A 27,596-nucleotide genomic window follows, 5' to 3' on the forward strand; every position below is an offset into this window, starting at 1 on the left:
CATATTGCTTTAGATAAGTATATTGGAGGGCACCCAAGAGCATTAGCTATTTTGCATTTTTATAAATGTAGGGAATACTTATTAAGGACTGAGTAGCAGATTCTTTACAACATTCCATCTTTACATGTCCCAAAAAGAAGAGTACTATAAAACTCAATTCGAATTTGACTTAATCATGAAAATTGAAATGGCGTCTTGATAAAATTGAAACAATTATACATCGCGAATGGTCTTTGGTACATAAAATGGCAATCTCATTAACATTGAAATAATTTATGGATGACAAATGCTCTCTTATTTTAGCTTCTCAGCTCAAAAGTAGCATGACCCTAATACTTAGCACATGTTCAATGGAAATTCAGTATATTATACAAATCAATATATATATTTATGAATAAATGATGATTTATTCTTGAGAACCAGACCTGACTTCAGAATCCAGATCAACACAATAAATATTGGCAAGCATTGTCCTTAAATCAACAGACTGAGACTCCTAAGTGGACTATACAATACACATTATTCTAATCAAGACTTGTACAACTTGGTCCCATCAAATGTGTTCAAGAAATACAGTTAAATGAACACAATCTTTCTGATCAATATTCTACATATCCAAACAAACAAGATATTCACAGCAATTGTAGTGAAAAACCTGCTAGCCTCCAAAGCACAGCAAGAACTTTTTTGGCATCTGGCCTGTTGCGTTATATTTGGCACTCAACTCCTCTGCCTTAAGAAAGTCCTCTCCTCGTTTAGCCTCAACCATGGCCTTTTTTTCCTCTGCCTTCTTGTGGATAATAGCAATCTCATTTTTCATTTTCTCAACATATGCTGCTTTCTGCTTCTCCAACTTCTCCTGCAGACACAGCAAGGAATTCAAAGACAAGCAAGTAGTAGCCAGAAGGAGGAAGGAGAGTATTAAAGCGGAATGAGATCCATCATAAGGATATGCCACTATAGTAAGATAGTGAAAGATAGCTTACACTTTCAGATAGCACATAGATAACAACTACAAGTTAAAGAGAGCCCATAAGGCATTACACTGAAAGCTCCTGTGATGTTAGTACAAAAGAGAGGGGCAATGCTAACACATCAATCTAGAGACTTGCAATCCAAAGTCTTTTTCCAAATTGGCAAAGCTTTTGATGCCGGTAATGCCTCATAAGCCACCTCTATCTCACGATTGTTATACATGTGGGTAATGCAGGTAATGCCACATCCACCAGTGAACCTTGAATGGAATGGTAGTTTTGCAAAGTTTTCTCTCTATTAATAAGTTCTGTGAACATCAGACTGCATAAAAATTAGCCAGAGGAGGAATATTTTACCTCAGCTCTTTTCATCCTTGTTTCTGCAGCTGACTTCTTCGTATTTTCCCATGCTGTAATGGTTGACACTGCCTTGTAGAATCTAAAGAATACAGCCCACAATTGAAAAGCTTTGTAAGCAGGATGTATGGAATCTGTCTATCTCCCATGTATTGCTGAAACATAGACTGTTTGCTATAGGGTTGAATTGCTGATCCAATTGAAGTTGGAAGAATTAAACTATATTATGAATGAAAGAAGGATGATAGAAACACCAATATCATTATCTGGGTTCACATTCAAGACTTTGAGAAATCGTTCTGCTACAACCTCTGAAAATGTATATCGGGAATAACATGGAAGAACACTCTGAAAAGTAGAGATATTTTGCACTCCCCTGAATTGTTCATGAAGAATGTAAAGAGTTAACTTACTTGTTCTCAGCTTTTGCTTTCTCATTTTCTTCCCATGCTTTGACGAGAGCCAATCTCTTCTCTGCATTAACCTTCGCTAAAACAGCATCTACAAATACAAACAGAAACATATCAGTACAGGAATCAAGTAGTGTTCTGTGTCTGTATCAATTAATGTTTATCATAAAAGCGATTGTAAACATCTTTTGCAATGCCTATTTTATTTCCCAGATCATTTGCAATACTTACTAGATCTACAAAACCACCTCTGTAAATATTTGGTGAATGTTTCTTGTGTAGCGTCATTACTAAGTTAAAATTATAAATGAATGCATACCTCTGTCTACAGATCCTCCTTCTGATATTTTCAATGGCACGGGCCCAACATCTGCTTCCTTTTTCTCTGCTTCCTTTTTCTCCGCTGACCAAAAGAGGAAACAAATATCAACTCTATAAACAGACAATGGCTCTTCTGGATAAGATGTAGTAAAAGGGGGCAGGGCACCACAGAAATTTAGAACATGCCCCCAACCTCCAAATCTTCTTTTGAGCACACTGACAAGATAAGAATAAATGGGCGTTGGCATGAAAGGCAATGCATTATGAGAGGAAACCCAATATGATGAGATTTACAAAGAAAACGCTAGTAAATGTATAGACAAAATGTGTAGCATGCAACAACAATATAATATACTTAGCAAATTCTTAAAAGTGCTTGTGTTGCAAAGTCAATGTAAGGGACAAGACAACAAATTGCACTGCACAGTGTGAACTCCATGCTTGAATCAGCTGCCAATATTTGGACAAAAAAAAGAAAACAGTCTGGAGGGCTGTACCGTAGAATACATTATGAGCCCCAACCCATGGAAGGCAAAGCCTCCAATTGTGGCAAGCTTGCTAATTATAAAAACAGAATGAAGAATGGAAAAATTATGATAGTTAGATAAATGCTTTAGGACCAGTATGGCCAACTTTCAAGTCTGTTAAGTCTCACCATCTTCCTAATGCCCGATCCCTATCTCTTCACTGAGAAAGGGTTCTAGAGTTTGAGGCAGCAAGAGCATGTATTGGCAACACAAAACAAAAATATTGCTCATTATAGGACTTAACTAAATGTTTCCCAAAGTGAGCTGACAACAACCATGAAGCACCTGTTTAAATTTTCAAACCACCTGGTTAGGGCAGGGAGACTTGTTCAAGTTACCTCCTGCTAAGGATGTGCACATTATCATGTACTCCACTGCTTCTACAGGCCCCTGTCAATCCCTTTGAGTTTCAATCTTGTAACCAAACTCCATAACTGGGTTCTTCAACCTAATAGGCACTGAGGCAGACCACATACAAACACTAAAGCAGGTTTGATCCTAGGAAGTACTTATCACTGGAGGATGGTATTTGGAAGAGCACATCATACTTTCAATCCAATGGAATATTTCAGTATTAGCAATTCTTGCATAATTACATACAATATAGGCCCCTACTGCAAATGCAGACTCTACCGGGATATCGGTAACAGGATCCTCAAGCACGTAAGGAGCTTTTAAAATACTTACAGTAGAAAAAAGGCTTAAAAACCATAATTTGAGGTTCCAATCACCCGGGAAGCTTGGCTTACATGGTTTTCTTTAATAGATACAGAATACAAGTGTTTTTAATAGAAAAGCATCATTAACATTATCGATCCCATTTTTCTTGTTGAATTTTCTGATTGTGAAGGATAAAGGCATGAACGGATTCTTACTTACTTTCAACAATCATCAAAGCCTTAGATTCATCACCGGTGGCATGTTTTTCCTCAGCAACCATCGCAGGCTGCTCAGATACAGAATTTTCTTCCAGGACATCCTTAGTGACAACAGGAGCCGAAGGATGCTCCGATAGAGTTTGTTCTTCAGCCATGTCTAAGATCCTCCTTGTGATATCTTATTTCTTATATAGCAACACAACTCTGACCACAAAAAAAAGCCATTAATTCACAACAGCAGAAGACACTATTGTTATAAAATTTTCTATGGATCAAAATATGCGGCATATAAGAGAATTGTAAAGGTTTGAAATATGGGCAACTCCCCACATATTTCTCAATCATGTTAGGTTCTTGTTTGGAAAGTCTGGCCTTCTTTTAATGAAGGTAATGATCAAGTCCTGAGCATACCGAAGCAAAGTGATAACCAACCATTTACAGAGCTAAGGTAGGTGACCCTCCACAGGCTTTGTGCAAGAAAGGGTTGCCGATCTTTGCATAGAGAATTCTGGAAGGTCACTTAACTGAGTATAGCTCGGGTCCATGTTAACAGAAACAGGAAATGGGAATGGAACAAGAAACAGGGCTGGATGGTTTGGGAGGATAAGAAACCAGAACCCACCCTGCCTGCCCAGAATATTTTATGCATATAAAATTTAGTAATGTGCTAATATAGGCTCAAAAGAGGCATGGGAATGAGAATAGGGGAACAGAACAAGAAACTGATCTCCTGGTCAGGTTTCTCATAACGTGTGGCAAAGTTAAGCCATATCCAAACTTTTGCAAAGCTCAGGTGAGTAGCCCTTTACAGAGCTTGTGCTGTTAAGGTTGCCTACCTTCACATGGTCAGTGTCATAAGGTCTCTTGCCTGACACCCAGAGGTCAGTTCCTGAAACTACCTGAGCATAGCCCAGGTATGAAATCTGGATAACCTGACCAACCTGAGCTACCAGGTGATTATCTTAGTTACAATATTTTGGCTTGAAAGGTATTCCCTGAGCTCTGCTAACAATAGTTTGGCTTGAAAGGTGATTATCTTAGTAGACATTAGTCAGCTAACGAATTCCCCACTCAAACAGTATCGAAATATACATAACATACCAATCCACCTCCCTAACTGCCTTTGGGATTCTTCATAACATAGCAACTTATATTTCTAAATGTAATTGGGATTCATCTTAACATAGCAGACCATGGATATTGCCCTTACCTACTGTGAAAAGGGTGTGGAAATTGCCCCTTACACAACAATCCTCCAGAGCCTCATAACTTGGATAAAAATGGGTATATGCCCAATAAAACCAGAAAGCAATTTTTGCATCATACTGACATGAAAAAGAAAAAAAACCTAGAGCTTCATGATGACATGAAAAGAGAAAAAAACACTAGAGTTTCATGATTTCAGACAAAAACAAATCCAAATTACAGGTTTTGCACCGTACTGACCTGAACACAGAAGATCTAACCAGATTTGACCTGGCTGATGCCCTGCAGACCCTGTTTTATTCTGAATCCTCAAGTCGGTTTCTAGAAAACAGGCACCGTGTATATTCTGTGTATCTTACGAGTCCGCTGTGTGTATATCCTAGAAGATAGATGGTGGGTAAGCGGCCATCAAGCCTTTATAAGACGTGATGTGAAATGTAAGGAGATGGATTAGGTTGGCCAATGCCACATTACCCCATTTGTATAGTAATGCTTGAGTAAGTTGGAAATGTATGGCAGTTGTTGTAAAGAACAAGGCACCTTTGGTCATAACGCTGTCTGTCCCCTTTGTCTTTCCATACAAGACTGGCAGGAATGATCTGTGACCTCACACGGAGGCCAAGCAATGACAACCAAGCACGGTAGGAGAATGTGGGCCGGGCAAACACTATATGAAAGTGTGGACCGAGATTTATTATATTTGACAGGACAGAAACAAAATCAAATTCGAAGAAATCCCAGTAAATATCTGTCATCATTTTCAAATATCTCATAGTAAAACAAAGATCAAATTCGTAGAAATCCCAGTAGATATCTGTCATCATTTTCAAATACCTCATAGTAACATTTAAGGTTTGTAATATGGTATCCTCGCCTTACCCTTTTTAACCTTATATTACAGTTACATGATATAAATGGGTAGGCCGGCATTTATTATATTTGGCAGGACAGAAGAAACAAGGATCAAATTCGTACAAGGCCCCGTAGATATCGATATCTGTCATCATTTTCAAATAACTCATAGTAACAATATGGTATCCTCGCCTTACCATTTTTTGCCTAATATTACAGTTACTTGATATAATGGGCTTTCTGGATAACAGTGGAATATCTCATGATTAATGTTTTTGCAGGTACCATCGAGCTAAAAGTTGTTACCATGGTAATGCTAATTATTACAAATCCCATTATAATTAGCATTATCAATCCCATTATTTTGTTATAGTTACATGATAAGCGATAATGATAATTATTGCAAATCTCATTATTTTGTTATATTTACATGATAAGTTTTATTTTAATTAATATGCTGTGAAATTCTGTGAAACTTAAAGTTATCAAAAGGAAAAAATGATGATGGTAATGTTGTTATTCTTGAAACTAATATTATAATTAATTTTATTTTAATTGAAATAATTATATATTTATTATTTAATTTTAATCGAAAATTATTTTATATATATTCATTTAACAATAAAGTAGATTTTTTAGACAAAACTTCTTCTCCGACTATCTTCAAAAGGACAAACACAATAGATCGCGAAGCTAAGACACCAATGTCCCAAGAACCAAAAGAGATGAAGGAGACGCAAGATAAAGAAAGTTGGAAAACCGTAGAGAAAAAAAAGAAAGCTATAACACCAATCTCGCCAAGAAAGACGAGGAGCCAGAGAATTAGCAACTAAGAAATTATAGGTCTGATAGACCAATTTGGTCTTAGTGGACGTTAATCATCATCATCATCAAGAAAGAAAATTTTACAATTTTTTGGCCATTCGTTAGTGGTTATTGATTGGTTTTTGGGGATGGGTACATTACAGAATTTGGCCATAAATCTTTGGCAACAAAGAATTCACCAATTATATGAATTTTTTTGACTTGGAGGCATCACATATCTGGGAACACAATGTTGATGCAGACAGAAGATCCAAGGGAGCATTACTCCAGCCTGTAAGACATTTAGTGACTACAGAAAAAGTCGTTGATGTCCTTAGGGTAAATTCCAAACAACATTTTATGAAATTGAAATGTTGAAATCGTTGGGACCTTGTTTGTTTTTATATTTGATTGTTTTAAGTTTTGGATTTGTTAGAATGCCATAGATCTCGAGAGACTTGCCTGAGAGGTTGTAATTGAATAGTGTTTTGTATAATTTGATTTCAATAAAATAACAAGTATACAATTTTTTTGGGAAGAGAGAGAGAAAATATGTGTATATACATATATAATTATAAAAGAAAATATCATATTTACATAGAAATATAAATATATGTGTGCGTGCCCCCGTGTGTGAGGTTTATAATGAATTGCATTTTGATTCAATTAAACTCTCATAAATGGAGCTTTGTGGAGCTTTATGTTTGTTGTTTTGTAACAAATGGAAATGCGAAGTGCATCCCTAAATAAAGGTTTTTCGGTTTGCAGTCATGGAACAAAATGAAACCTAAAACTCCTAAATAAAATTGAGCTTAATGAACCTAGGGATCTCCTCTATGTCGATGCCACAAAGCACATTTTGGTTTACATGAGTGGGAGAAGAATCTGTCACTAACCTCACAATCCTTTAATGTCACATGAAAGAACTAAATGCCTTGCTCTCTAGCATTCAAGACCCGTTGCTTGGAAAACAATGTGAATTTAGCATTAATAAAAGCACTAATAATCTTTGAGTGCTCAATAAAATATATTGATTTATAAAAATAATGAACGAATAATGAATGAGATTGTTGTTACAATAAATGGGGCCCGACTTACTATATCGCCTAAGGTGCCCTTACGAATAGTCATGACCATTTAGACATGACATTTTATTTAATATTCATTATATTTAATTATTATTATGGTTAGTTTCACTATTTATTTATTATTTATTGTTTATATTATATATAACATTTCCTACTCCTTTAAAGAATGCTTTGTCTTCAAAGCAATCCCAAATGAATTTGTCTCTCCTTGTGGTCTTTCATCTTGATTATGGGTTTGCTGGAGGCTTTTTAGGGCAGCTTGTTCATTGCAGAAATGAGGAATTTTATTTTGGAGATCGCCATTGAACATTGCCATTAAGGAGTTTTCATAACTTTCTAATTTGTAGCATATGTTTCAGTTAGGTCAACAAATAATCATTGTTTGCATTATATAGAGAATGCTATAGTTTTTGAATTCAAATACCTTATGTTGTCTCTACAAGGGGCTATGGAAAATACCCCTATAGTTGAAAAAGTCAAAGCTAAAAATGGTGTCTGGTTCTCTTCTTGAAAATGGCATGTGAATTCTACAAAACATTGGTAGAATCCTTCAATTTGGGCAATTTCTAGTCGATATCCTACTTCTCTATCTTGAAGAAACAATATTAGAGAATCATCATGCTCATTATACTAGATATTACAAATAGGTATAGGAATTTTCAACCATTTTGTAATTCTTTTTATCTCTTGATTAAACACTGTCAACCATGAGTTTATCTGATATTTCATAGACACCATAAATATAAAGCAATTGACGATACATGCTTCCGTGATGTCTTTGGATTGTCCACTGCCATATTCATCAAAGTGGTAGTCATGAAAGAAATTGAGCCTTTTGCAGCGATTGGATATCATGGTTTTTGAACTAATTTTTCCCTTGAATTGTTTACTACAACAAGTATTGGATTTTTGAATCATAGACATTATTTTTTGAACATCTACATCTTGTGATGATCTATTAGCAATTTCCAAATTCATAGAAAGTTGAGAAATAGATTCATGTGACTAACGAAGAAGTCCTTTGGTTGGTTGGTTATATAGTGGAAGTTGGCTATGAACACCATGCCATGAGGAGGTATGTCTATTTGTAGGTTTGGTGTATTAGCCAAGCTCAAAGCTATGTTTATTTGTGGTTTGGTATGTTAGACAAGCTCGAAGAAATATTTATTTGTGGGTTTGGTATGTTGAGGGGCTCGGTGGGCTCGAAGCATCTAAATAAATGTGTTGTGGACTGACTATGTTTTTCGACTTATCAAGGTTTGTTATAAGACTTTCTAACATAGTGAATCTGTCTTTTAATTCAACTAATTTTTTTTTTATGAAGTTCTTTAGCTATGTTTGATCGTGTTGTATGATATTACGATTTTAATTAATTCATACTTCTAAAAATGCATGTTTCTCTCTTAATCACTTCTAAAGCACCTTGTACATTTCATCACATTGTTCTTGTTGTTCCTCCATTTTGATTAATATTGTATTGAATTCACTCATATACATTGTCATAATCATCAATGGAGTTTTTGGATCAATTTTGACTAAAATTAATTGACTATTTTTTTTCAAAGGTTATCACTATTTAAAAAAAAAATCTATATTTTTTCCCTATATGGTAGGAAATACCATGGGCCTATAAACCACTAATCGGAAATTGAAACTTTACTCTTCCTCCTTATTTGTTTAATTTTATTTTTCATCCTATATTTCCAATACCATGGACTTTTGTAACCACAGGCTTTGATACAAGATGATGCACACAATTTTTGAGTGCCCAATAAAATATATTGATTTATAAAAGAATGAAGGAATAATGAATGAGAAGGTTGTTACAATGAATGGGCCCAACTTAATATAGCGTAACGTACCCTTACACATTCATGACCATTTAGACATGACATGTTGATTAATATTTATTATATTTAATTATTATTTTATTAGTTACATTGTTTTTTTTGTATCACAAAGGAACCCAACAACTCGCCTAATCGTAACTACTAGTAAACCTTTAGGGGTCTACGACCTGTCCTCCTCTTTGTAAATCAAGTCACAATCGGGGGGATTTGTGTTGAGAAATCTAGGGCATTCAAAGTTAACAATTTCTTGGCTTGATAATTTCTTGTGATATACTTTTACTTCTTAGCTTATGATATTTTCTTTGTTAGCTTATTAATGTGTTCTCTTCATCAAGACAATTACCAATATGCACAATAAATGACAAGTGAAACAGTATATAAGCTTGTCAACTAGGGCAAAAACCTCTCACCTCTTGAGAGGAAAACCTGATCAACAATTCTTCTTCTAGATATTCAATGGATAAGTACCAAGACCATGACATAGACTTTTGACTCTAGTATCCTCTTAAGAACTTTATCTCTAACCTTGATGTTCTTCCTCTTCCTTCCTTTGCCTTTCTTCTTGAGCTTGAACTACTCCCCTCGGCTCATTCTAGAGAAACTCGGTCTCAATCCTTCTCACTGCTCCTTCTCAACATCCCTTAGAGAATCTTGGACTCTAGGTATTTACTGGTTTCCTCTAGAGAAAATCAGTCTCTAGATCTCTACTTCAACCTTCCCAGAAGAATCCTTCCTTGCTGCCCCAGAAGAAACCCTTCTTCGTACTGCCCAGAAGATACCCTTCTTTGCACTGCCCCAGAAGATACCCTTCCTTGTACTACCCTAGAATATACCCTTCTTCGCATTGCCCCAGAAGAAATTAGTTTCGTTGGTCCATAAGAAACCCTAACTTCGCATTCCCCAAAAGAAACTCCTTCGTATTTCCCAAAATAAACCTTATCTTCGATCTATCTTCTTCGCACTTTTATTTCATACTTCTCTAGACCCTCTCTTCATACTTCTGTTTCTCCAAATTCAAGTCAAGTTGATCGAATTGTATTCTTCAAGTGAGGCCAAGTAGGCTATATATACACTTCTTCATATGACCTTTAGGCTGACATGATTGTTGAAGTTAGGCTAACTGACGCAGATTGCCAATTGAACAGCAATTGAACAGCAACCGGCAATTGAATAACGTCTCAATTGAACAACAGTCTGGCGATTGAACAGTGTTGAAAATAGCAACAAGAAATGCTAAAAATAGAAATGCTATAAATAGCATTGCTATAGATAGCATTTCAAGTACCAGTGTTGAAAATAGCAGCAAGGAATGATAGAATAGAAATGCTAAAAATAGCATTGCTATAAATAGCATTTCAGGATATATTCCAATTTTAATTAGTCCCTGAATTAAAATTGAGAATTAAATTCGAATTTGGTCTCAGCAGCTGTTTGAAAAATAATTAATTAATTCATCTTGATTTATTTAGTTGGAGAAAATCAAACATGAAGTCTTTGTGAAAACATGCAACAGTTATCCCTTTGATTAAGGAAGTTATCCCTTAATTAAGGAGATAAGGATGAGTTGTATTTGAGTTGTAATTAGTTAGCTCAGTTAACTGAGTTAAGTCCAGTTAAATTAGTTCCAAACTGTTGGAGGAACTAATTGTGAGTTCAATCAGTTAATGCATGCATGCATGCAACTAGTGTTCTCCAGATAACTGAATATTCTCTCATAAATAACTCATGCATGTTAGTTCAGAGAAAGACCCAGTTGAGATTAAAGGAAGGGATAATGTACTATCAGTTGGAGGAATTTTCCTATAAAGGAAACTCATCCATGCAGAAGGAATTATCTCCTTCAGGATTGCGCAGTTATTTCATAGGTCAGTGTTGTGTGTGAGAGTATTATTCACACAAGTTGCAGCTAGAGGACCGAGGAGAAACTGTGCAAGGAAATAGGAGGCTTGGAGGACTGAATGAAGGCATATGTGTTGTCTATTCTGTCTATGAGCAGCAGTGAGGGATTGTACTGAGAGCTGGATAGCTTGTGAGCTAAAGCTTTGTGTAATCCTGATATATTTCCACTTGTATGATAATACAAAGATCGGGGTTTTTAGCTGAGGCTTTCCCCAGAGTATTCTTCTGTGTTCATGTGTGATTGATTTCTTCTTCATCTGTTATATGTGTTCTATTTGATCTTGCTCAAAATCGATTAAGCTTCCGCAAGTTTGTTTATAGAAGTAGATCAAGTATTTTTCTTTAGTTACATTGCATTATCAGGTGATCTGCAGTGAAATTTCTACATGGTATCAGAGCAAAGGTGATCAAAGTAGTGAACAATATACGAAGAAGAAAATTCGAAGTAAAAAAAAAATGGGCCGCGATATTTCAGAGCAGATCTGGAAATTTCTGTGCAAAATTTTTAGAAACAAATAGCAGATCTGGATTCCTTGCAAAAAAATACCCAAATTCAAAAAAAAAATCGGCTAAATCGGAGTTCGGATGAGGGAGATATCGTTGATTTAAAATCAGCTCTTTTTCCATAAAATTTTGTGACAGCAAGAAAGATGAAACAGATTGGTGTGCTAGCCAAGAACCTGTATGCACTTGAGGTACAAGATGCATGCAAAGCCTTGAGGAGCAAGTCAAATGTTGGAGACTTGGTGGTTGAGAGGGAGAATACATTGCCTCTCAACATGCAGCGCCAGAAAAAGTCTCAGACGATTGTGGAGGAGCCACAATTGGTGAAGCAGCTTTAGGAGGTTGTGGAGTAGCCACAATTGGAGAAGTTGAGAGGAGACCGAGTGGAGGCATCCACTTATGCAGAGACCTCATAGGGGGAAATTTCAAGCCAAGTGGGTAGAGGGATCACATGCAGTCATACCTCCAGGTGGGAGGTGGGGCAATGTGGAGTGATAGTCCCAAGAAGGCTGAAATAGGGGTAGGATCCTTGAGGTACCCAACCTCTTTGATTATACCTTGCTACGGGAGCCCAGACGAGGAGTAGCAAGATTGGCTGAGTGGGTAGAGACAGATGTGGATGAAGTGCAGAGAGAACTACAGTGCAGGAATCCCAAGATAGCGCAGAACTAGCAGGCTGTAGCAATGTGAGAGGCACAGGAGTGTTGCACCAGTGCAGGATGGCACAGAGAGGTGTGCAACAGTGCGAGATGCAGGGAGTTGTTGCAACAGCGCAGAGGTCAAAGAGGGAGCACTTGTCAGCAACAGAGGGAACTTCAGCATCAGAGGGTGTTTCTAGCCCAACAGGGAGGTCAGTTGGGAGATCAGTTACTTACTTCTTAGTAACTGAGTTGCAATGTAGCATTGGGCAGCACGATGCAACATGATGAGAGGAGGTGCAGTGCATATGCAGTGCTGGGAGATAGGACCAGAAGCAGCATGGATGCAGCAGGAGGAATCAATGTCATTGATGCAGTCAGAGATCAAAGTGATAGAGGCTAGAGCAGTCAGATACTAAAGGGCACAGAGGTGCAGAGTTTTCAGTCGATAGAGGAAATAACAGTCAGAGACTTTGATGACAGAGATATCATTCTGATTCAGGTTGGATATTTTTTTGTTTCTAGAGTTGCTGGAGCAACAACACTAGGGAGAAGTGTTGCATGCAGAACATTGCAAAGGTTCAGGATTGAGTTCGAGTTGAATGCCTTTCTTGTTGAGAGGGAGTGTTGAAAATAGCAACAAAAAATGCTATAAATAACATTGCTATAGTTAGCATTTCAGGTACCAGTGTTGAAAATAGAAACAAGGAATGATAAAATAGAAATGCTAAAAATAGCATTGCTATAAATAGCATTTCAGGATATATTCCAATTTTAATTAGTACCTGAATTAAAATTGAGAATTAAATTCGAATTTGGTCGAAGCAGTTGTTTGAAAAATAATTAATTAATTCATCTTGAGTTAATTAGTTGGAGAAAATCGGAAACTCCGGCTGCAGTGATTAGGGTTCTGAAAAAGCGTCACGGCGCAGACGGTACAGCACTGGATCCATTCACAGACGGGACCAGATCACCTGTTGCGTAGCAGCGTTGCAGGGTACTAGAGTAGCTCAATGGAATCTCCTCAGGGGAGGGCGTCAGAGCCCTCCCCATCGCAGCACGGTCCTGAGCAGGCATTTGTCTTTGGATCGGTTGACAAGGAGATACTGAACAAAGAGAACAGGCATCAGCATGGAAACAAGGAGACAGGAGGTCGGAAGGACAAAGCCAGCGTCACACAAGACAGAGAGGAAAAACCAGAAGAAATTCCGAAGGTTTCCTCGACAACATGTAAACCTATAGCTAAAGAACGGCCACGAATAGAGCTACCTGGACACAAGATTGACAAGCGAATCGAATTCATGAGGGATCATGCCCTTATTGGGAAGTTTATAGGGTTCTGGCCGACAGAAAGAGCCTTATACGGATGGATTGCGGCGAAGTGGAAGCCCAAAGGAGATGTTACTCTGCAGCTAGGGCCGAAAGGCTTTTTCACAGCAATTTTTTTCTGTCTTGAGGACAAATACAGAATTTTGGGAGCAGGGCCCTACTTCTTCAACTCAGCGGGCCTGTATTTGAGGGAGTGGATACCAAGATTCAACCCGGATAAGGAAGATCTCACTTGGGCACCAGTTTGGATCAGAATGTACGGACTTCCAGATGAATATTGGGACGAGGACATTCTCAAAGATATAGGAAATGGACTGGGGGAGTACATCAGGGCTGCAGAAGAAACAAAAATGCACAGATACACTTCTTATGCTCGCATCTGCGTCTTCATGCGCCTGAACGAAGCCCTGCCAGAATCGGTAAGTCTCTCTCACCGTGATGAAGAATGGATTCAACCTCTGGACTATGAGCATGTACCCTTTCGTTGCAGGAAATGCCATGCTCTTGGGCATCTATTCCGGGACTGTCCTCTGAATACCAAAGCCACTTCTCCTGACCCCTCTGAAACCCTAACCCAGGACGGCTTCACCAAAGCCCCTAGCCGAAGGTGCGCGCACAAGAAACCCTCAAATGGGAATAAACCCCAGCAAAATAATACCCATGGCCCAGCTACTAAGAACAGTTTCGAAATCCTTGCTCAGACCTCTGATGAGCAACCCCCGATCTCTGAATCTAACCCTGCCCCTCCTTCCTCCCCCTCCCATCCCCCCCTACAGCCTCCCCCTCCAAACGCCAATCCCCCATCATCATCACAGATAACCCCTCAGGAGGACTGAAAGAGTCGGCAGGGAAATACAAGGATATGGAAGTCGATGGAAAACTAGACCCCCCTCCAAGCTCAGAGATTAATATGGAAGGAAGCAGTCAAGTGCAACAGATGGAAGAAGAACCAGAAAGCATAGATCTGAACGGCCTAGACATTCTAGAACTAGAACTAGCATGCAAAAAGAAAGCATATGACAGTATACCCGAAACCCAACTCAGCAAGCTGGAAGTGGTCATTTCGAGAGCCTATCAGCAGCATCAACTAGGTATACAGCCAGGAAGCCATTGGGATGGAAGCCTCCCCCCAAAAGATACCAAAAAGAGAGGAAGAAGAACGGATCTACAGAGAACGATCGAGATTGGGAAAATCCTGGTAGACTCAGGCAGGTATGCTAAATTGACGAAGTACTATAAACCCTCCGCTAATAGTTGAACCATGAAGCTAGTATCATGGAACCTAAGAGGGCTCAATAGCCCTGGGAAACTCAGAATGTTAAAAAACATGATTAAAATGGAAAAGCCGCAACTATGCTTTTTCCAGGAAACCAAATGTAATGGCTCTACTTTAGGCAGCATTCTCTCCAAAGCCTGGCCAGGATGTCGATCGGTAGCGGTAGATGCCTCTGGAGCTTCAGGAGGGCTTGCTATTGCATGGAACACTCAAGCGTTAAATCTCTCAGATTTTCACGCTTCTCATCACCTCATCCAGGCAGCCTTCCACATTTTAGGCACGAACATTCATGGAAACCTATCAAATGTATATTTCCCGCAGGATACAGGAAGCAAAATTGCGCTTCTGGACACCATAGAAGCTTTGAACAACAACAGGAGGCACCCGCTCTGGATTATTGGAGGGGATTTTAACATGATTACCAAGCTAGAGGAGAAGATCGGGGGGAGAAATAGAATGGAGCAAGAAAATGCCCATTTCAAGGACTTCATTCAGAACACCTCCCTCATAGATATGCCTTTTTGTAATGGCACTTTTACATGGAGCAATCGCAGAGCAGGGAAGCATCAAATTGCATCCAAACTGGATCGCTTCCTCATATCAGATAACGCGGTTCACCTCGGAGGAGACATTTCAGCTGCAATTCTTCCGCATATCGGTTCGGATCATTGGCCGATTGCCCTTCAATGGCAAAGACCAGGTGATTTGACCAGGAGACCCTTCCGCTTCGAAGAGTTCTGGTTCTCGCACCCCACGTTCAAAGACTTTGTCAAAACTACATGGACTTCCTTTATCCCACCAGAAGGGTCCAAGATGTATAAGTTCCAACAGAAGCTCAGGTTTCTAAAAAATCACCTAAAGCGCTGGAACAGGGAGACCTTTGGAGACATCTTTAAAGCGCAACAAGATCTAAACCGGGAATTGACGGACCTCCAACAAAAGATAACCACAGAGGGGCACACTGAGGTGACTCTGGAACAGGAACGACGCATCCACAGACAACTTGAGGAAAGGCGGAAGCAGGAGGAAGTATACTGGAAGCAAAAATCCAGAATCAGATGGTTGAAGGAAGGCGAGCGAAACACTAAATTCTTCCACAGAACCACTATTCAAAGAAGAATGCACAACAGCATACCTTTCATTCAAAAGCAAGGGGGGGTAAAAGTAGAAAAGCATGAGGAAATTGAGGAGGAATTCCTTAATCACTTCAATCATGTCCTTCAAGAGCCTGAGGGAGACAGGCGACAGGCAATTGAAAGAATCACCAACAATGTGCCAAGGCTCATTACGGAGGAACATAATGAGCTTCTCCTTCGCCCAATTCAGCCTCAGGAGGTGGACGAGGCAATGTCCCAGCTTAAGGAAGGAAAAGCCCCTGGACCGGATGGATTCACCACCACGTTCTTTCACACCTTCTGGGAGATGATAAAACTGGAAGTCTGGCAAATTGTAGAAGAGTCGAGAGCTCTCCATTGGCTGCTACCCTCTCTCAACTCCACCTTCATTGCCCTCATCCCCAAAGAGGAGGATTCAATCACCCCCGACAAATACAGGCCGATTGCTCTTTGTAATGTCATTTACAAAGTAATATCCAAAGTTATCGCAAACCGGTTAAAGCCCCTGTTGCCTCTGCTCATATCTCCGGAACAGTCGGGGTACGTGGAAGGGAGACATATCATGGACGGCATTCTCCTCACGCACGAGATAATACACTCCCTCAAACAATCAAAGCAAGCAGGTATGCTTCTTAAGCTGGATCTCTCTAAGGCTTTTGATAAACTCAGCTGGACTTACATTCAGCAAATGCTAATGGCCTTTGGTTTTTGCTCTATGTGGATTCGCTGGATCATGAGTCTAATTACCTCCACTCAATTCTCCATCCTTGTGAATGGAATCCCCTCCCGCCCCTTCAAACCATCTAGAGGAATCAGGCAAGGGGACCCCCTATCCCCCTTCCTCTTTGTTCTAATGGCTGAAGGACTTGGCCGCCACATCAAACACGCCCTCCAATCTCACCAGCTCAAAGGCCTCTCAGTTCACAACACCCCTGCTACCTCTCATCAGCAGTTTGTTGATGACACCATGCTATTTGGCTACCCCTCTGTCCAGGAAGCCTCCTGCTTCAAATCCCTGCTCAATGATTTCTCTGAAGCTTCAGGCACCAGTGTCAATTGTTCCAAATCGCAGATTTTTTTCTTTCACACGCCTCCATCTGTTAAGACTGCGGTTGCTCGTATCCTAGGATTTCCCACTGCCTCACTCCCCTCCAAATACCTCGGAGCCCCCCTCACTGCTTCAGCCATAAAGCATTCCTCCTGGCGAACTCTCATTGAGAAGCTTGAATCCCGTCTTAACCTTTGGACGCACAGAACTCTGAATCTGGCCAGTCGGGTAGTGCTCATTAAGTCTGTCCTTCAGGCAATGCCCCTTTATCTGTTCTCAATCCTAGCAGCGCCGAAGTGGGTATTAAAAAGAATCAGGAATCTTCAACGTGGCTTCCTATGGGGCAGCTCGGCAACTAACCGTAAATGGGCTCTAGTTAAATGGACCACAGTCTGCATGCCCAAAGACAAAGGGGGCATTGGGCTGAGAGACCCAGAGCATAGCAACTCCATTATGAGCGCCAAAATATGGTCGCAGTGGATCACTAACCCAGAAAAACCTTGGGTAAAAATCTGGACAGCCAAGTATGCCAATAATAGACCTCAGGAAGAGCTCATCAGGTTCACCCCCAATGAAAAAGGTTCGCTAATATGGAATGCGGCCAAACAGCACTTCCAGTTAATTCAGCAGCACAGTTTCTGGGAAGTAAGGGACGGCAGAACAGCGAGATTCTGGACAGATGCATGGAGCCAGATGCCAAAGCTCACCCACGTTCTTCATCCACCTCCGGAATTCAATAGGCAGGAGCAGCAGCAAGAAAAGATCCGACATTTTTGGATGCAGGAAACGGAGCACGGATTCAGGAAATGGAAACAGGGTAATCAGCTAATCAATAACACAAACCTTCGGGAAACTGAGGAGTTGGAGAAGGAGCTACGGAAAAGAAGCATTAGACACGACGAAGGCAATGACATCCTAAGATGGGGATACCGACCAAAGGGTGCCTTTACCACTTCAGAGGCCTACAAGATCGTATGCAACATCACTACCCCTTCTGATCCAATCTGGAGCAAAATATGGGGTCTTGGATCCTGGCCCAAAGTCTCTTATTTCCTATGGTTGGTAGGCCACAAAAGAATCCTCACCTGGGACAAACTAAGGAGAAGAAACTTTCATGGTCCATCCATTTGTCTTAACTGCAATCAAAATGAGGAAACTCTTCAACACCTCCTGGACACCTGCCCCCTAGCCAATCAGCTATGGGAAAAGGCGAGCTTTAGATGTCAAAAAAGATGCAGAATAGAGAACGACATAACCAACTCCTTAAGACACTGGCCGCAGAATCCTTATAAAAGCGAGCTTCTCAACTATTTGTGGAACATGATCCCAGGGCTCATCCTATGGAGCATCTGGAAGGAAAGGAACAAACGCATATTCAAAAACCAGCGCTCATCGATCGAAGACATTTGGATTAGGCTCTGTGAGAACCTCAAAGAAACGCTGCTGCTCCGATCCTGGACACAGGAGGATCTTCCTTCTCTAAACATCGAGAAAGGCATTCTAGACAACTGGCAACTGCATCTACCTTAGGAACAACACAAGATCGGCCCCTCGAAAAGTAGCATCATAAGCAAAGGCACATGGACCGCTCCCCCTAAGCATTCTTATAAGCTCAATTTCGATGGTGCCTCCAAAGGCAACCCTGGAATGGCTGGCTTTGGAGGAATTCTGAGGAACCATGAAGGCACTCCCTTGCAGATATACTTCGGAAACATGGGATGGGATACCAACAACTCAGCTGAGCTAGAGGGACTATGGCAAGGGCTCCTTCTCGCTTGGAATCTCAACCTTCAACCCCTGATCATGGAAGGAGACTCCCAGATCCTCATAAACATGGCCAAGCGCCTCCAGAATGGCTCTCAAGCAAAAAAAATCGCCGCCAGCTGGAGGCTCGAAGCAAGACTAGAGGCCATCGAACAAGCTCTCCGCAGCAACAGGGCCATTTCCTTCAATCATACAAAAAGGGAAGGCAACAAGGTTGCAGACCTCCTGGCCAACATAGGAGTAGAAAATGAGAATACTCTCCTCACAGGAAACACGACTATTATACCAAATAATGTCCAGGCTCAGGAATACGCTAGACTGGTCAAAAGCGATGCTGCTTCCCCGGATGCGGGTGACACGACGGGTGGAAGGGAGGAGCCACATGAAAGCCATGTGCTGCCTCAAGCTTAAGGCAGGCATTCAATGCGAGATCGCCGCCAAGGAATATATGTATGGGTGTTCATGGACGGCAATTCAATGCTCTGTCCGGAGTATTGGTTGCGACTGCAGCGAGCAGTTATGGCGTACAGAACTCGAGGAGGCGATGAAGAGTTTAAGAAAGGTGGTGGGTTGGATTGTCATGTGCTGGTTCACGCTCAGTATTTGGTATTTGTTGTGCAGGCTCTTGCCTGGTCTATGGTTTTCAGGGCAACGGCTCTTGCCATCCCTCTGTCAGTTGAGCGTTGTTTCAAGTTTGAAAGGCTGGTCGGGTGGCGTTTCAAATCCTCCTATTCCACTTTGTTCTACCCCCCTGGTACTTCTGCAAAGATGGTCAGGCCTCGACAGCGCCTGCTCAGCCGTCGAGGCTCTGCCCGGGGAGGGTCTTCTCGTCCTTCACTTGAAAATCCCCACTCCCACTGCTGTCGATGCCTTTGCCATTGAATTGCTGAGGCCAACCCTCTCCAATCAAGCCAATTCATGGATACCAGAAGCCCAGATTCTGACTCGGCACCTCTGCCTGCTTTCGGCACTGCCATTTTCTCCTTCAGCAGATCCCTGGAAAAATCCCGTATCAATGCCCACGTCTCGGTCCTCTTCCTTGAAGAACCTCAGGATGATGGCGAGGAACATCTCAGCAAAGGGAAGCAACCGGGCGGGAGCTCAAAGGATGTTGAGGAGATGCCAGTGGCTGCTCCAGAGCACGCCTCCAACCTACCTCATACTTAGGCAGCGTTATCACCCACGGGGGACAATGACGACATGGATTATTTTCCTACTGCAGAGGAAATGGAAAAATATGGCTGGTGCAGGGTGGTTGAGGAGAAGCCAGATGATTAGCCGTCCATCCGCTCAGCATCACTCTCTCAGGAGCTGCTCAAGTCCTATTTTGATTTTCTGTGTTTGTTATGTTGGCTTACTGTATGTTTGTGCTATGTTTGTTTGGCCCGAAAGGGATCTTGTTGAAGGTTTTTTGATGCCCCTGCGAGGGATGAACACTTTTTGCCCAGAGCCCCTGCGCGGGATGTTAAATATGATCTCGCTGCACTTCTATGGTTTAAAGCCCCTGCGTGGGTTGTTTTGCTCTGTCGCGGTGCCCCTACGTGGGCTGCTCTATCTGATAACTCTCAGTCTAGAGTGCCATTGTTGGCCTTTGGCAAATTGACTCCGTGATTGTAAATGTTTTTCCTGTTCCTATATATAATAGAATAGTATAGTTTTAACGAGAAAAAAAAAATTAGTTGGAGAAAATCAAACATGAAGTCTTTGTGACGACATGCAACAGTTATCCCTTTGATTGAGGAAGTTATCCCTTAATTAAGGAGATAAGGATGAGTTGTAATTATTTAGCTCAGTTAACTGAGTTAATTCTAGTTAAATTAGTTCCAAACAGTTGGAGGAACTAATTGTGAGTTCAGTCAGTTAATGCATGCATGCATGCAACTAGTGTTCTCCAGAAAATTGAATATTCTCTCATAAATAACTCATGCATGTCAGTTCAGAGAAGACCCAGTTGAGATTAAAGGAAGGGACAATGTACTATCAGTTGGAGGAATTTTCCTATAAAGGAAACTCATCCATGTAGAAGGAATTATCTCCTTCAAGATTGTGCAGTTATTTCAGACGTCAGTGTTGTGTGTGAGAGGATTATTCACACAGGTTGCAGCTAGAGGACCCAGGAGAAACAACGCAAGGAAATAGGAGGCTTGGAGGACTGAAGGAAGGCATATGTGTTGTTTATTCTGTCTATGAGCAGCATTGAGGGATTGTACTGAGAGCTGGATAGCTTGTGAGCTAAAGCTTTGTGTAATCCTGAGATATTTCCACTTGTATGATAATACAAAGTTCGGGGTTTTTAGCTGAGGCTTTCCCCAGAGTATTCTTCTATGTTCATGTGTGATTGATTTCTTCTTCATCTGTTATATGTGTTCTATTTGATCTTGCTCAAAATCGATTAAGCTTCCGCAAGTTTGTTTGTAGAAGTAGATCAAGTATTTTGCTTTAGTTGCATTGCATTATCAGGTGATCTACAATGAAATTTCTACAAATAACACTTCTGAAATTGAACAACAAGTGCAATTGAACAACACTTCCAAAATTGAACAGCAAGTGTGATTGAACAGCACTTCCAGAATTGAACAGAAAGTGCGATTGAACAGCACTTCCGGAATTGATCAGCAAGTACGATTGAACAACACTTTCGAAATTGAACAACAGTTTTCCCATGTTGACTTTCTCTACACCGTTGATCAACAAACACTAAATCCTTATATGTAGTGGTTCAGGTCCATTCTTGGGATTAACACACGATCAACTCATGATCTGATATCCGTGGGATAACGGAGGTCCTCAATTCCTATGACTTGCGGTACTTCAAATTACACACAAGTTAAACACTAGCCTAACCCCCGCTATTGATGGTGACGTCAGTTGTTGACTTTGTGATTGATGGATATGATTACGTACGGGACTTCAACCCGATCAAGTCTCTTTATGATCTTCTACCCCGTTGTTGATACTAATAACTACGATTAGTGCTAAAACACCCGATTAACAAATAAACACGACAATTAACAATTTAAAATGTGGAACAGGGAAAATACCCGATTTTGTTCAAAATGCGAATACACAGAGATAAACAAGAGTTTTCGCCATGATTACACACAGATACACAACACATAAAATTCCTTCAATATATTAACAATTACAAAGTCTTGGCCCTCTCAACTCAATCACAGCGAATTAATAGACCTTTGTTTCAATCTGAAAACCCTCTCTATCACTCAACTCTCACCTCTCACTCAATCCTCCATCCTCTCAGCTAATCCCTCTTCATTACATTTTCTTCTTTTTACGAATCAAATCGTATCCTAACTGTACAAACAAATCAATCTCTATTTTAAACAATCTAACAATCAAATCTCTTTTTTCAAACTCCACTACACACCTACGCTAACAACTTATCCTTCAATTTAAAATAAGACAATTTCCTAACTATTACAATAATGTATTTTAGATCATTTTCGAGAGATCCAACCCTCTCGGTTAAAACTGACTTTTGACCACTCGGGTCAGTGAAAGTCACTCTTTTAGCCACAACATGTGAACAAACCTTCACATTGTTGGCTAAGTCTGGATGCTCCTGCATCAAACTCCTGGGGAAGAAAAGAATCATCCTTCAGACTTTCAGGGTTTAATCCATACTTCTGCAACTCTGTTGTTGTCAACCAACTAGCATCGTCCACTGGTTGTCCTTTCCATTTGACTAGATATTGATAATAAACCTATCCTCTGGTTCTTTTGGATACTCTTTTATCCAAAACAGCTTCCACCTCTCTTTTAACTGTCTTTGGCATTTGTTCTTCCCAGTTCAAAATTTGAACTTCATCCTCTGTAGTTTCCTCCTATAGCTCTGTCTCTATCTCTTTGTATGGATACAAATATGCAACATTGAAGATAGGTGATATTCCAATTCCTTCTGGGAATTCAATTTCATAAGCATTAGTTGAAAACTTTCTTACAATTCTACATGGTCCTATCATTTTCATTTTTAATTTATTGTAAGTCTTAGTTGGAAATATTTATTTTCTCAAATACACCATCACTAAATCTCCCACTTGGAATTCCTTCTCTCTTCTTTTCATATCTGCTCTCTGTTTGTATTTGCTACTGCTTTCCTGCAATATGCCTTTGACATCTTCTTCTAGTCTTTGCATCTGCTCTGCAAACTCTTCAGCTTTTGCACTTCTTGTCTCCTGTTTACCCAAAGTTCTAAGCTCATACACACCTCTTGGATTCATCCCAAAAACAATCTGAAATGAACTCATTCCAATACTTTGGTTTGGAGTGTCATTATAAGCAAACTCAACCTGAGCTAGTGCTAAATCCCACTGTTTAGGATTTTGATACACTAAACTTCTCAATATGTTTCCCAAGCTTCTGTTTACTACTTCGGTCTGTCCATCTGTTTGAGGATGGTATGCTGAACTGAAACTGAGGTTAGCTCCTAGTTTCTTCCAAAGAGTTCTCCAGAAACGCCCTACAAACTTTGTATCTCTATCAGACACAATACTTACAGGAAATCCATGTAATCTTACAATTTCTGAAAAAAATAGATTAGCAATATGTGTTGCATCACTAGTCTTTTTACATGCAATGAAATGTGCCATCTTGGAAAATCTATCTACCACAACATAAACATAATCATTCCCTCTTTGAGTTTTAGGTAAACCCAAAACAAAATCCATGCTAATTGCATCCCATGGTCGGTCTGGTATTGGAAATGGCTGGTAAAATCCTATATTCTGGCTTCTCCCTTTAGCGTGTTGACATATCCTGCACTTCTCAACAAATCTCTTAACATTAGTCTACATCTTTGGCCAATAATAAAAAGCATTTACCTGAGCAAAGGTTTTGTCTTGTCCAAAGTGACCAAATAATCCTCCACTATGTTTCTCCTTTATTATGTTTTCCCTCATAGAACATTTGGGAATACACAACTTGTTGCCTTTAAACAATAAACCTCCTTGGATAAGATAATCTAACCATTGACTTCGGTTATGAGCTATTGGATTTTGAATTGTTGTGTAAATATCCTTGAAATCTGCATCATCTTTATACATTTCAACCATTTCTTCAAATCCTACAACACCAACTTTTAATTCTTGCACAATGAAATTTACCCTGCTTAAAGCATCAGCGACTTTATTCAACTTACCACTTGTGTGCTTTATCACAAAAGTAAAGCTCTGCAAAAACTCTACCCACTTGGCATGTTTCTGGTTCAATTTCGGCTGGTTGTTTATGAACTGCAATGCATGATTGTCAGAATACAATATAAACTCCTTTGGCAGTAAATAATGTCTCCACTTTTTAAAAAGCTTGTATAATAGCATAAAATTCTTTATCATAAGAAGAATACTTCTTCTTCGCTTCATTTAATTTCTCACTGAAGTACGCTATTGGTCTCTATTCCCAACTCAAAACTTCTCCAATCGCAACTCCACTAGCATCTGTTTCAACTTGAAATACCTTTCCAAAATCAGGTAAAGCTAAAACTGGTTTCTTTGTGATTTTACTCTTCAGCAACTTAAAATTCCTATCTGCTGCTTCTGTCCACTTGAACGGCTGATTAGTCTCCTTGATTATTTTAAGAATTGGTGTACAAATCTGACTAAAACCTCTGATAAATTTTCTGTAAAAACTTGCAAGACCATGAAAACTTCTTACGTCAAATATATTCCTTGGAATAGGTCAGTTCCAAATTGCTTGGACTTTCTCTAGATCCATTTTCAACCCTTCTTTAGAAACTACAAATCCCAAGTAAATTAATTCTTCTTTCATGGAACTAAATTTCTTCAGATTTAGCAGTAGTTTCTCTTCCTGCAGAGTTCTTAAAACCAATGTAAGAGGCTCTAGATGTTCTTCTTTACTTCTGCTAAAGACTAGAATATCATCAAGATAAACAATAACAAACTTGCATGCATATTCCTTCAAGACTTAATTCATCAATCTCATAAACATGCTAGGTGCATTAGTGAGTCCAAAAGGCATCACTAACCACTCATACAACCCACTGTTTGTTTTAAATGCAATCTTCCACTCGTCTCCTTCTCTAGTTCTTATTTGATGATATCCACTCTTCAGATCTATTTTAGTAAAATACTTTGACCCACTCAAACAATCCATCAAATCATCCATGCATGGCAAAGGAAATCTATACCTGATAGTGATCTTGTTTATGGATCTGGAATCTGTGCACATACACCATTCACCTCCTTTCTTTGGACTCAGTACTGTTGGTACAACATATGGAATAAGACTCTCTCTGATTAGTCCCTTATCCATCAGTTCTTGCACTTGTCTTCCAACTTCTGCATTCTCTTGAGGAGTTAATCTGTACACTGCTTTGTTTGGCAAACTTGCTCTTGGTATTAGATCAATATGATGACTAATACTCCTGATTGGTGGCAATGCATTTGGCAACTCATCCACAATAATATCAGCAAAATCATTTAACAGAGTTTTGATTTCTTCAAGTAAATCATCTAAGTTTGTGGAGGTTAAAATTACCTTAGGTCTCCCTATGACAACAAAATGCATTTCTTCACCTTTTCCTACCTCTTGCAATAGCTCCTTTCCACTCATCAACATAACACTGTTTCCAGGCGTTCCTTTGTCAGCGTCATCCTTCAATGGCAGCAATGTATGTTTATTTCTATTCTTCTCCAGAGTATAAGTATTTTTCCTCCCATTATGAATAGCTTTCCAATCAAACTACCACGGTCTTCCCAACAATACATGGCATACATCCATTGGCATTACATCACACAATATCACGTCTTTATACGTACCAATCTGTATCTCGACCTTGCATTGTTCTGTCACAATAATCTGATGTCCTTTCTGCAACCACGACACTATGTAAGGAGTAGGGTGTATTGTCTTCACTAATCCTAGCTTGTCCACCATCTTTGTAGAAACAAGGTTATCAGTACTTCCACTGTCAATTATCACTTTACAACATTCACCTTTGGATTTTCATGTAGTTCTGAATATACTCTTCCTCTGTGTTGGTTCTTCAGTCTCTTTCTCTGCCTTCAGCAATGCCCTTTTCAACAATAGGGATTCTCCTACTTCAGGGGATTCTTATTCCTCTAACTTGCTGGTTTATTATGAGGACAATCCCACAATACATGTCCCCATTCTCCACACGTGTAACACCGAATATCTCTTCCTCGGCCTCTTCCTCTGGGTGCAAATCTTCCTCTATTAGAATCTCCCCTCTGTGGTGGTCTGCTACTTGAACTTCCTGCTTCGGGTTGATGTTGTTGAAACCTTGGTTTGGTAGTTCCTCTACCTCTTACTGAACTTTTCCCTCTATTCCTCTGATTTTGTTTTCTCAACATCTTCTCTTTTGCCTTCAAACCTGCTTGATAGGCATCTTCAATAGTCTTCAGACTCAGCAAGTTGATCTCGTCCTGTATGTCGTATCTTAAGCCATTGATATATCTGGCTACCTTCTCCATATCATCCTCTGCATGTCCTGCTCTAATACTCAATCTATAAAACTCTTCTGTGTATTCTTTAACAAACATTCCTTTTTGCCTTAAATTCTGTAACTGTTTGAAAATATTTAACTAATAATATTTTGGCATAAATTTAGCTTTCATTTTACTCACCATTTTATCCCATTGCTTGATCTTGGACTTTCTTTTTTCTTGTTCTGGATGTTTGTAGCTCATCCCACCAAATAGTTGCGTGACCCTTCAATCTGGTAACTGCAAACTTCACATTCTTTTTGTCATCAACCTCTTCATAGTCAAAATATTTGTCCAGTGCACTGATCCAATCCATCAGCTCTTCGGCATTGAGACTCCCTTCATATATAGGAATTTCCACCTTTGGTTTTCCACCTACTTTAGCCAACATCTTGATAACTTTGGTAGTTTCATTTTCCTCCTCTTCTTCTTCCTTAGAAGATGCTTTTGCAACACTTTCAACCCCTTCATTAGGTGCTCTCCTCTACGCAATCTCCATTGTATCCATCCTTGTATGCAGACTCCAAATCTCCTCCAGCAGAACTGCATTTGCTTCAGGTCTTCCTCAACCTATGCCAGCTCCTCTCCTTGGCGGCATGTTTACTGCAGTCAAACTCAATCTCTAAGCTCTGATACCAAAAATGACGCAGATTGCCAATTGAACAGCAATTGAACAACAATTGAACAGCAGCCGGCAATTGAACAGTGTCGCAATTAAACAACAATCCGCGACTGAACAAAAGTCGGATTGAACAACAGTCCGTAATTGAACATCAATCCGTAATTGAACAGCAGTCTGGAGATTGAATAACACTTCCAGAATTGAACATCGAGTGCGATTGAATAGCACTTCCAGAATTGAACAGCAAGTGCGATTGAACAACACTTCCGGAATTGAACAGCAAGTGCGATTGAACAACACTTCCGGAATTGAACAATAAGTGCGATTGAACAACACTTCCGGAAATGAACAACAATTTGCCCACGTTGACTTTCTCTACGCCGTTGATCTCCTCTGACCAGATCTAACGGTCACCATTCACCCGATCAACAAACACTAAATCCTTATCTATAGTGGTTCGGGTCCGTTCTTGGGATTAACACCCGATCAACTCACGATCCGATATCTGTGGGATAATGGAGGTCCTCAAGTCCTACGACTTGTGGTACTTCAAATTACACACAGGTTAACCACTAGCCTAACCCCCGTTGTTGAGGGTGACGTCAGTTGTTGACTTTGCGATCAACGGATATGATTGCGTATGGGACTTCAACCCG

At 40.0% G+C, this 27,596-nt stretch overlaps 2 protein-coding genes across 3 annotated transcripts; one reads left to right on the forward strand and one right to left on the reverse strand.

Annotated features, from left to right (window-relative positions):
- Positions 1-366: 366 nt before the first annotated feature.
- LOC149146926 (remorin-like) lies at positions 367-5,124 on the reverse strand. 2 transcript variants are annotated; one of them, XM_089441469.1, is made up of 6 exons: positions 4,914-5,124; positions 3,469-3,671; positions 2,061-2,144; positions 1,745-1,832; positions 1,332-1,413; positions 367-859 (listed from the first exon to the last, which is right to left on the reverse strand). In XM_089441469.1, exons 2-6 carry the CDS (start codon positions 3,620-3,622, stop codon positions 659-661), a joined length of 609 nt encoding a protein of 202 aa, XP_089297595.1. In that variant the 5' UTR covers positions 3,623-3,671; positions 4,914-5,124; the 3' UTR covers positions 367-658. The 2 variants fall into 2 exon arrangements, with proteins under 2 accessions (XP_089297595.1, XP_089297596.1); XM_089441470.1 differs by lacking the exon at positions 4,914-5,124 and adding an exon at positions 4,678-4,828.
- A 9,849-nt stretch (positions 5,125-14,973) lies between these two features.
- LOC149146927 (uncharacterized) lies at positions 14,974-19,251 on the forward strand. Its single transcript, XM_089441666.1, has 4 exons — positions 14,974-15,985; positions 16,139-16,651; positions 17,072-18,048; positions 18,607-19,251. Exons 1-4 carry the CDS (start codon positions 14,974-14,976, stop codon positions 19,249-19,251), a joined length of 3,147 nt encoding a protein of 1,048 aa, XP_089297792.1.
- The last annotated feature ends 8,345 nt before the right edge of the window (positions 19,252-27,596 follow it).

Source organism: Pinus tabuliformis, chromosome 9 (genome assembly GCF_031772625.1).
Source record: "Pinus tabuliformis cultivar Carrire ecotype Pingquan chromosome 9, CPIR1, whole genome shotgun sequence".
NCBI classification, from domain to species: Eukaryota; Viridiplantae; Streptophyta; class Pinopsida; order Pinales; family Pinaceae; genus Pinus; species Pinus tabuliformis.

Bases quoted from the DNA above. Each gene is read 5' to 3' on its own strand.
- LOC149146926 (XM_089441469.1), bottom strand. From the start codon at position 3,622: ATGGCTGAAGAACAAACTCTATCGGAGCATCCTTCGGCTCCTGTTGTC. The intron at 2,145-3,468 runs GTAAGTAAGAAT...TCTTTTGGTCAG, and splicing joins GGCTTTGATGATTGTTGAAA to CGGAGAAAAAGGAAGCAGAG. The intron at 1,833-2,060 runs GTATGCATTCAT...TTGTATTTGTAG, and splicing joins AGGAGGATCTGTAGACAGAG to ATGCTGTTTTAGCGAAGGTT.
- LOC149146927 (XM_089441666.1), top strand. From the start codon at position 14,974: ATGGAAAAGCCGCAACTATGCTTTTTCCAGGAAACCAAATGTAATGGC. The intron at 15,986-16,138 runs GCGAGCGAAACA...ATGTCCTTCAAG, and splicing joins AATCAGATGGTTGAAGGAAG to AGCCTGAGGGAGACAGGCGA. The intron at 18,049-18,606 runs GTATGCAACATC...CATCTACCTTAG, and splicing joins CTTCAGAGGCCTACAAGATC to GAACAACACAAGATCGGCCC.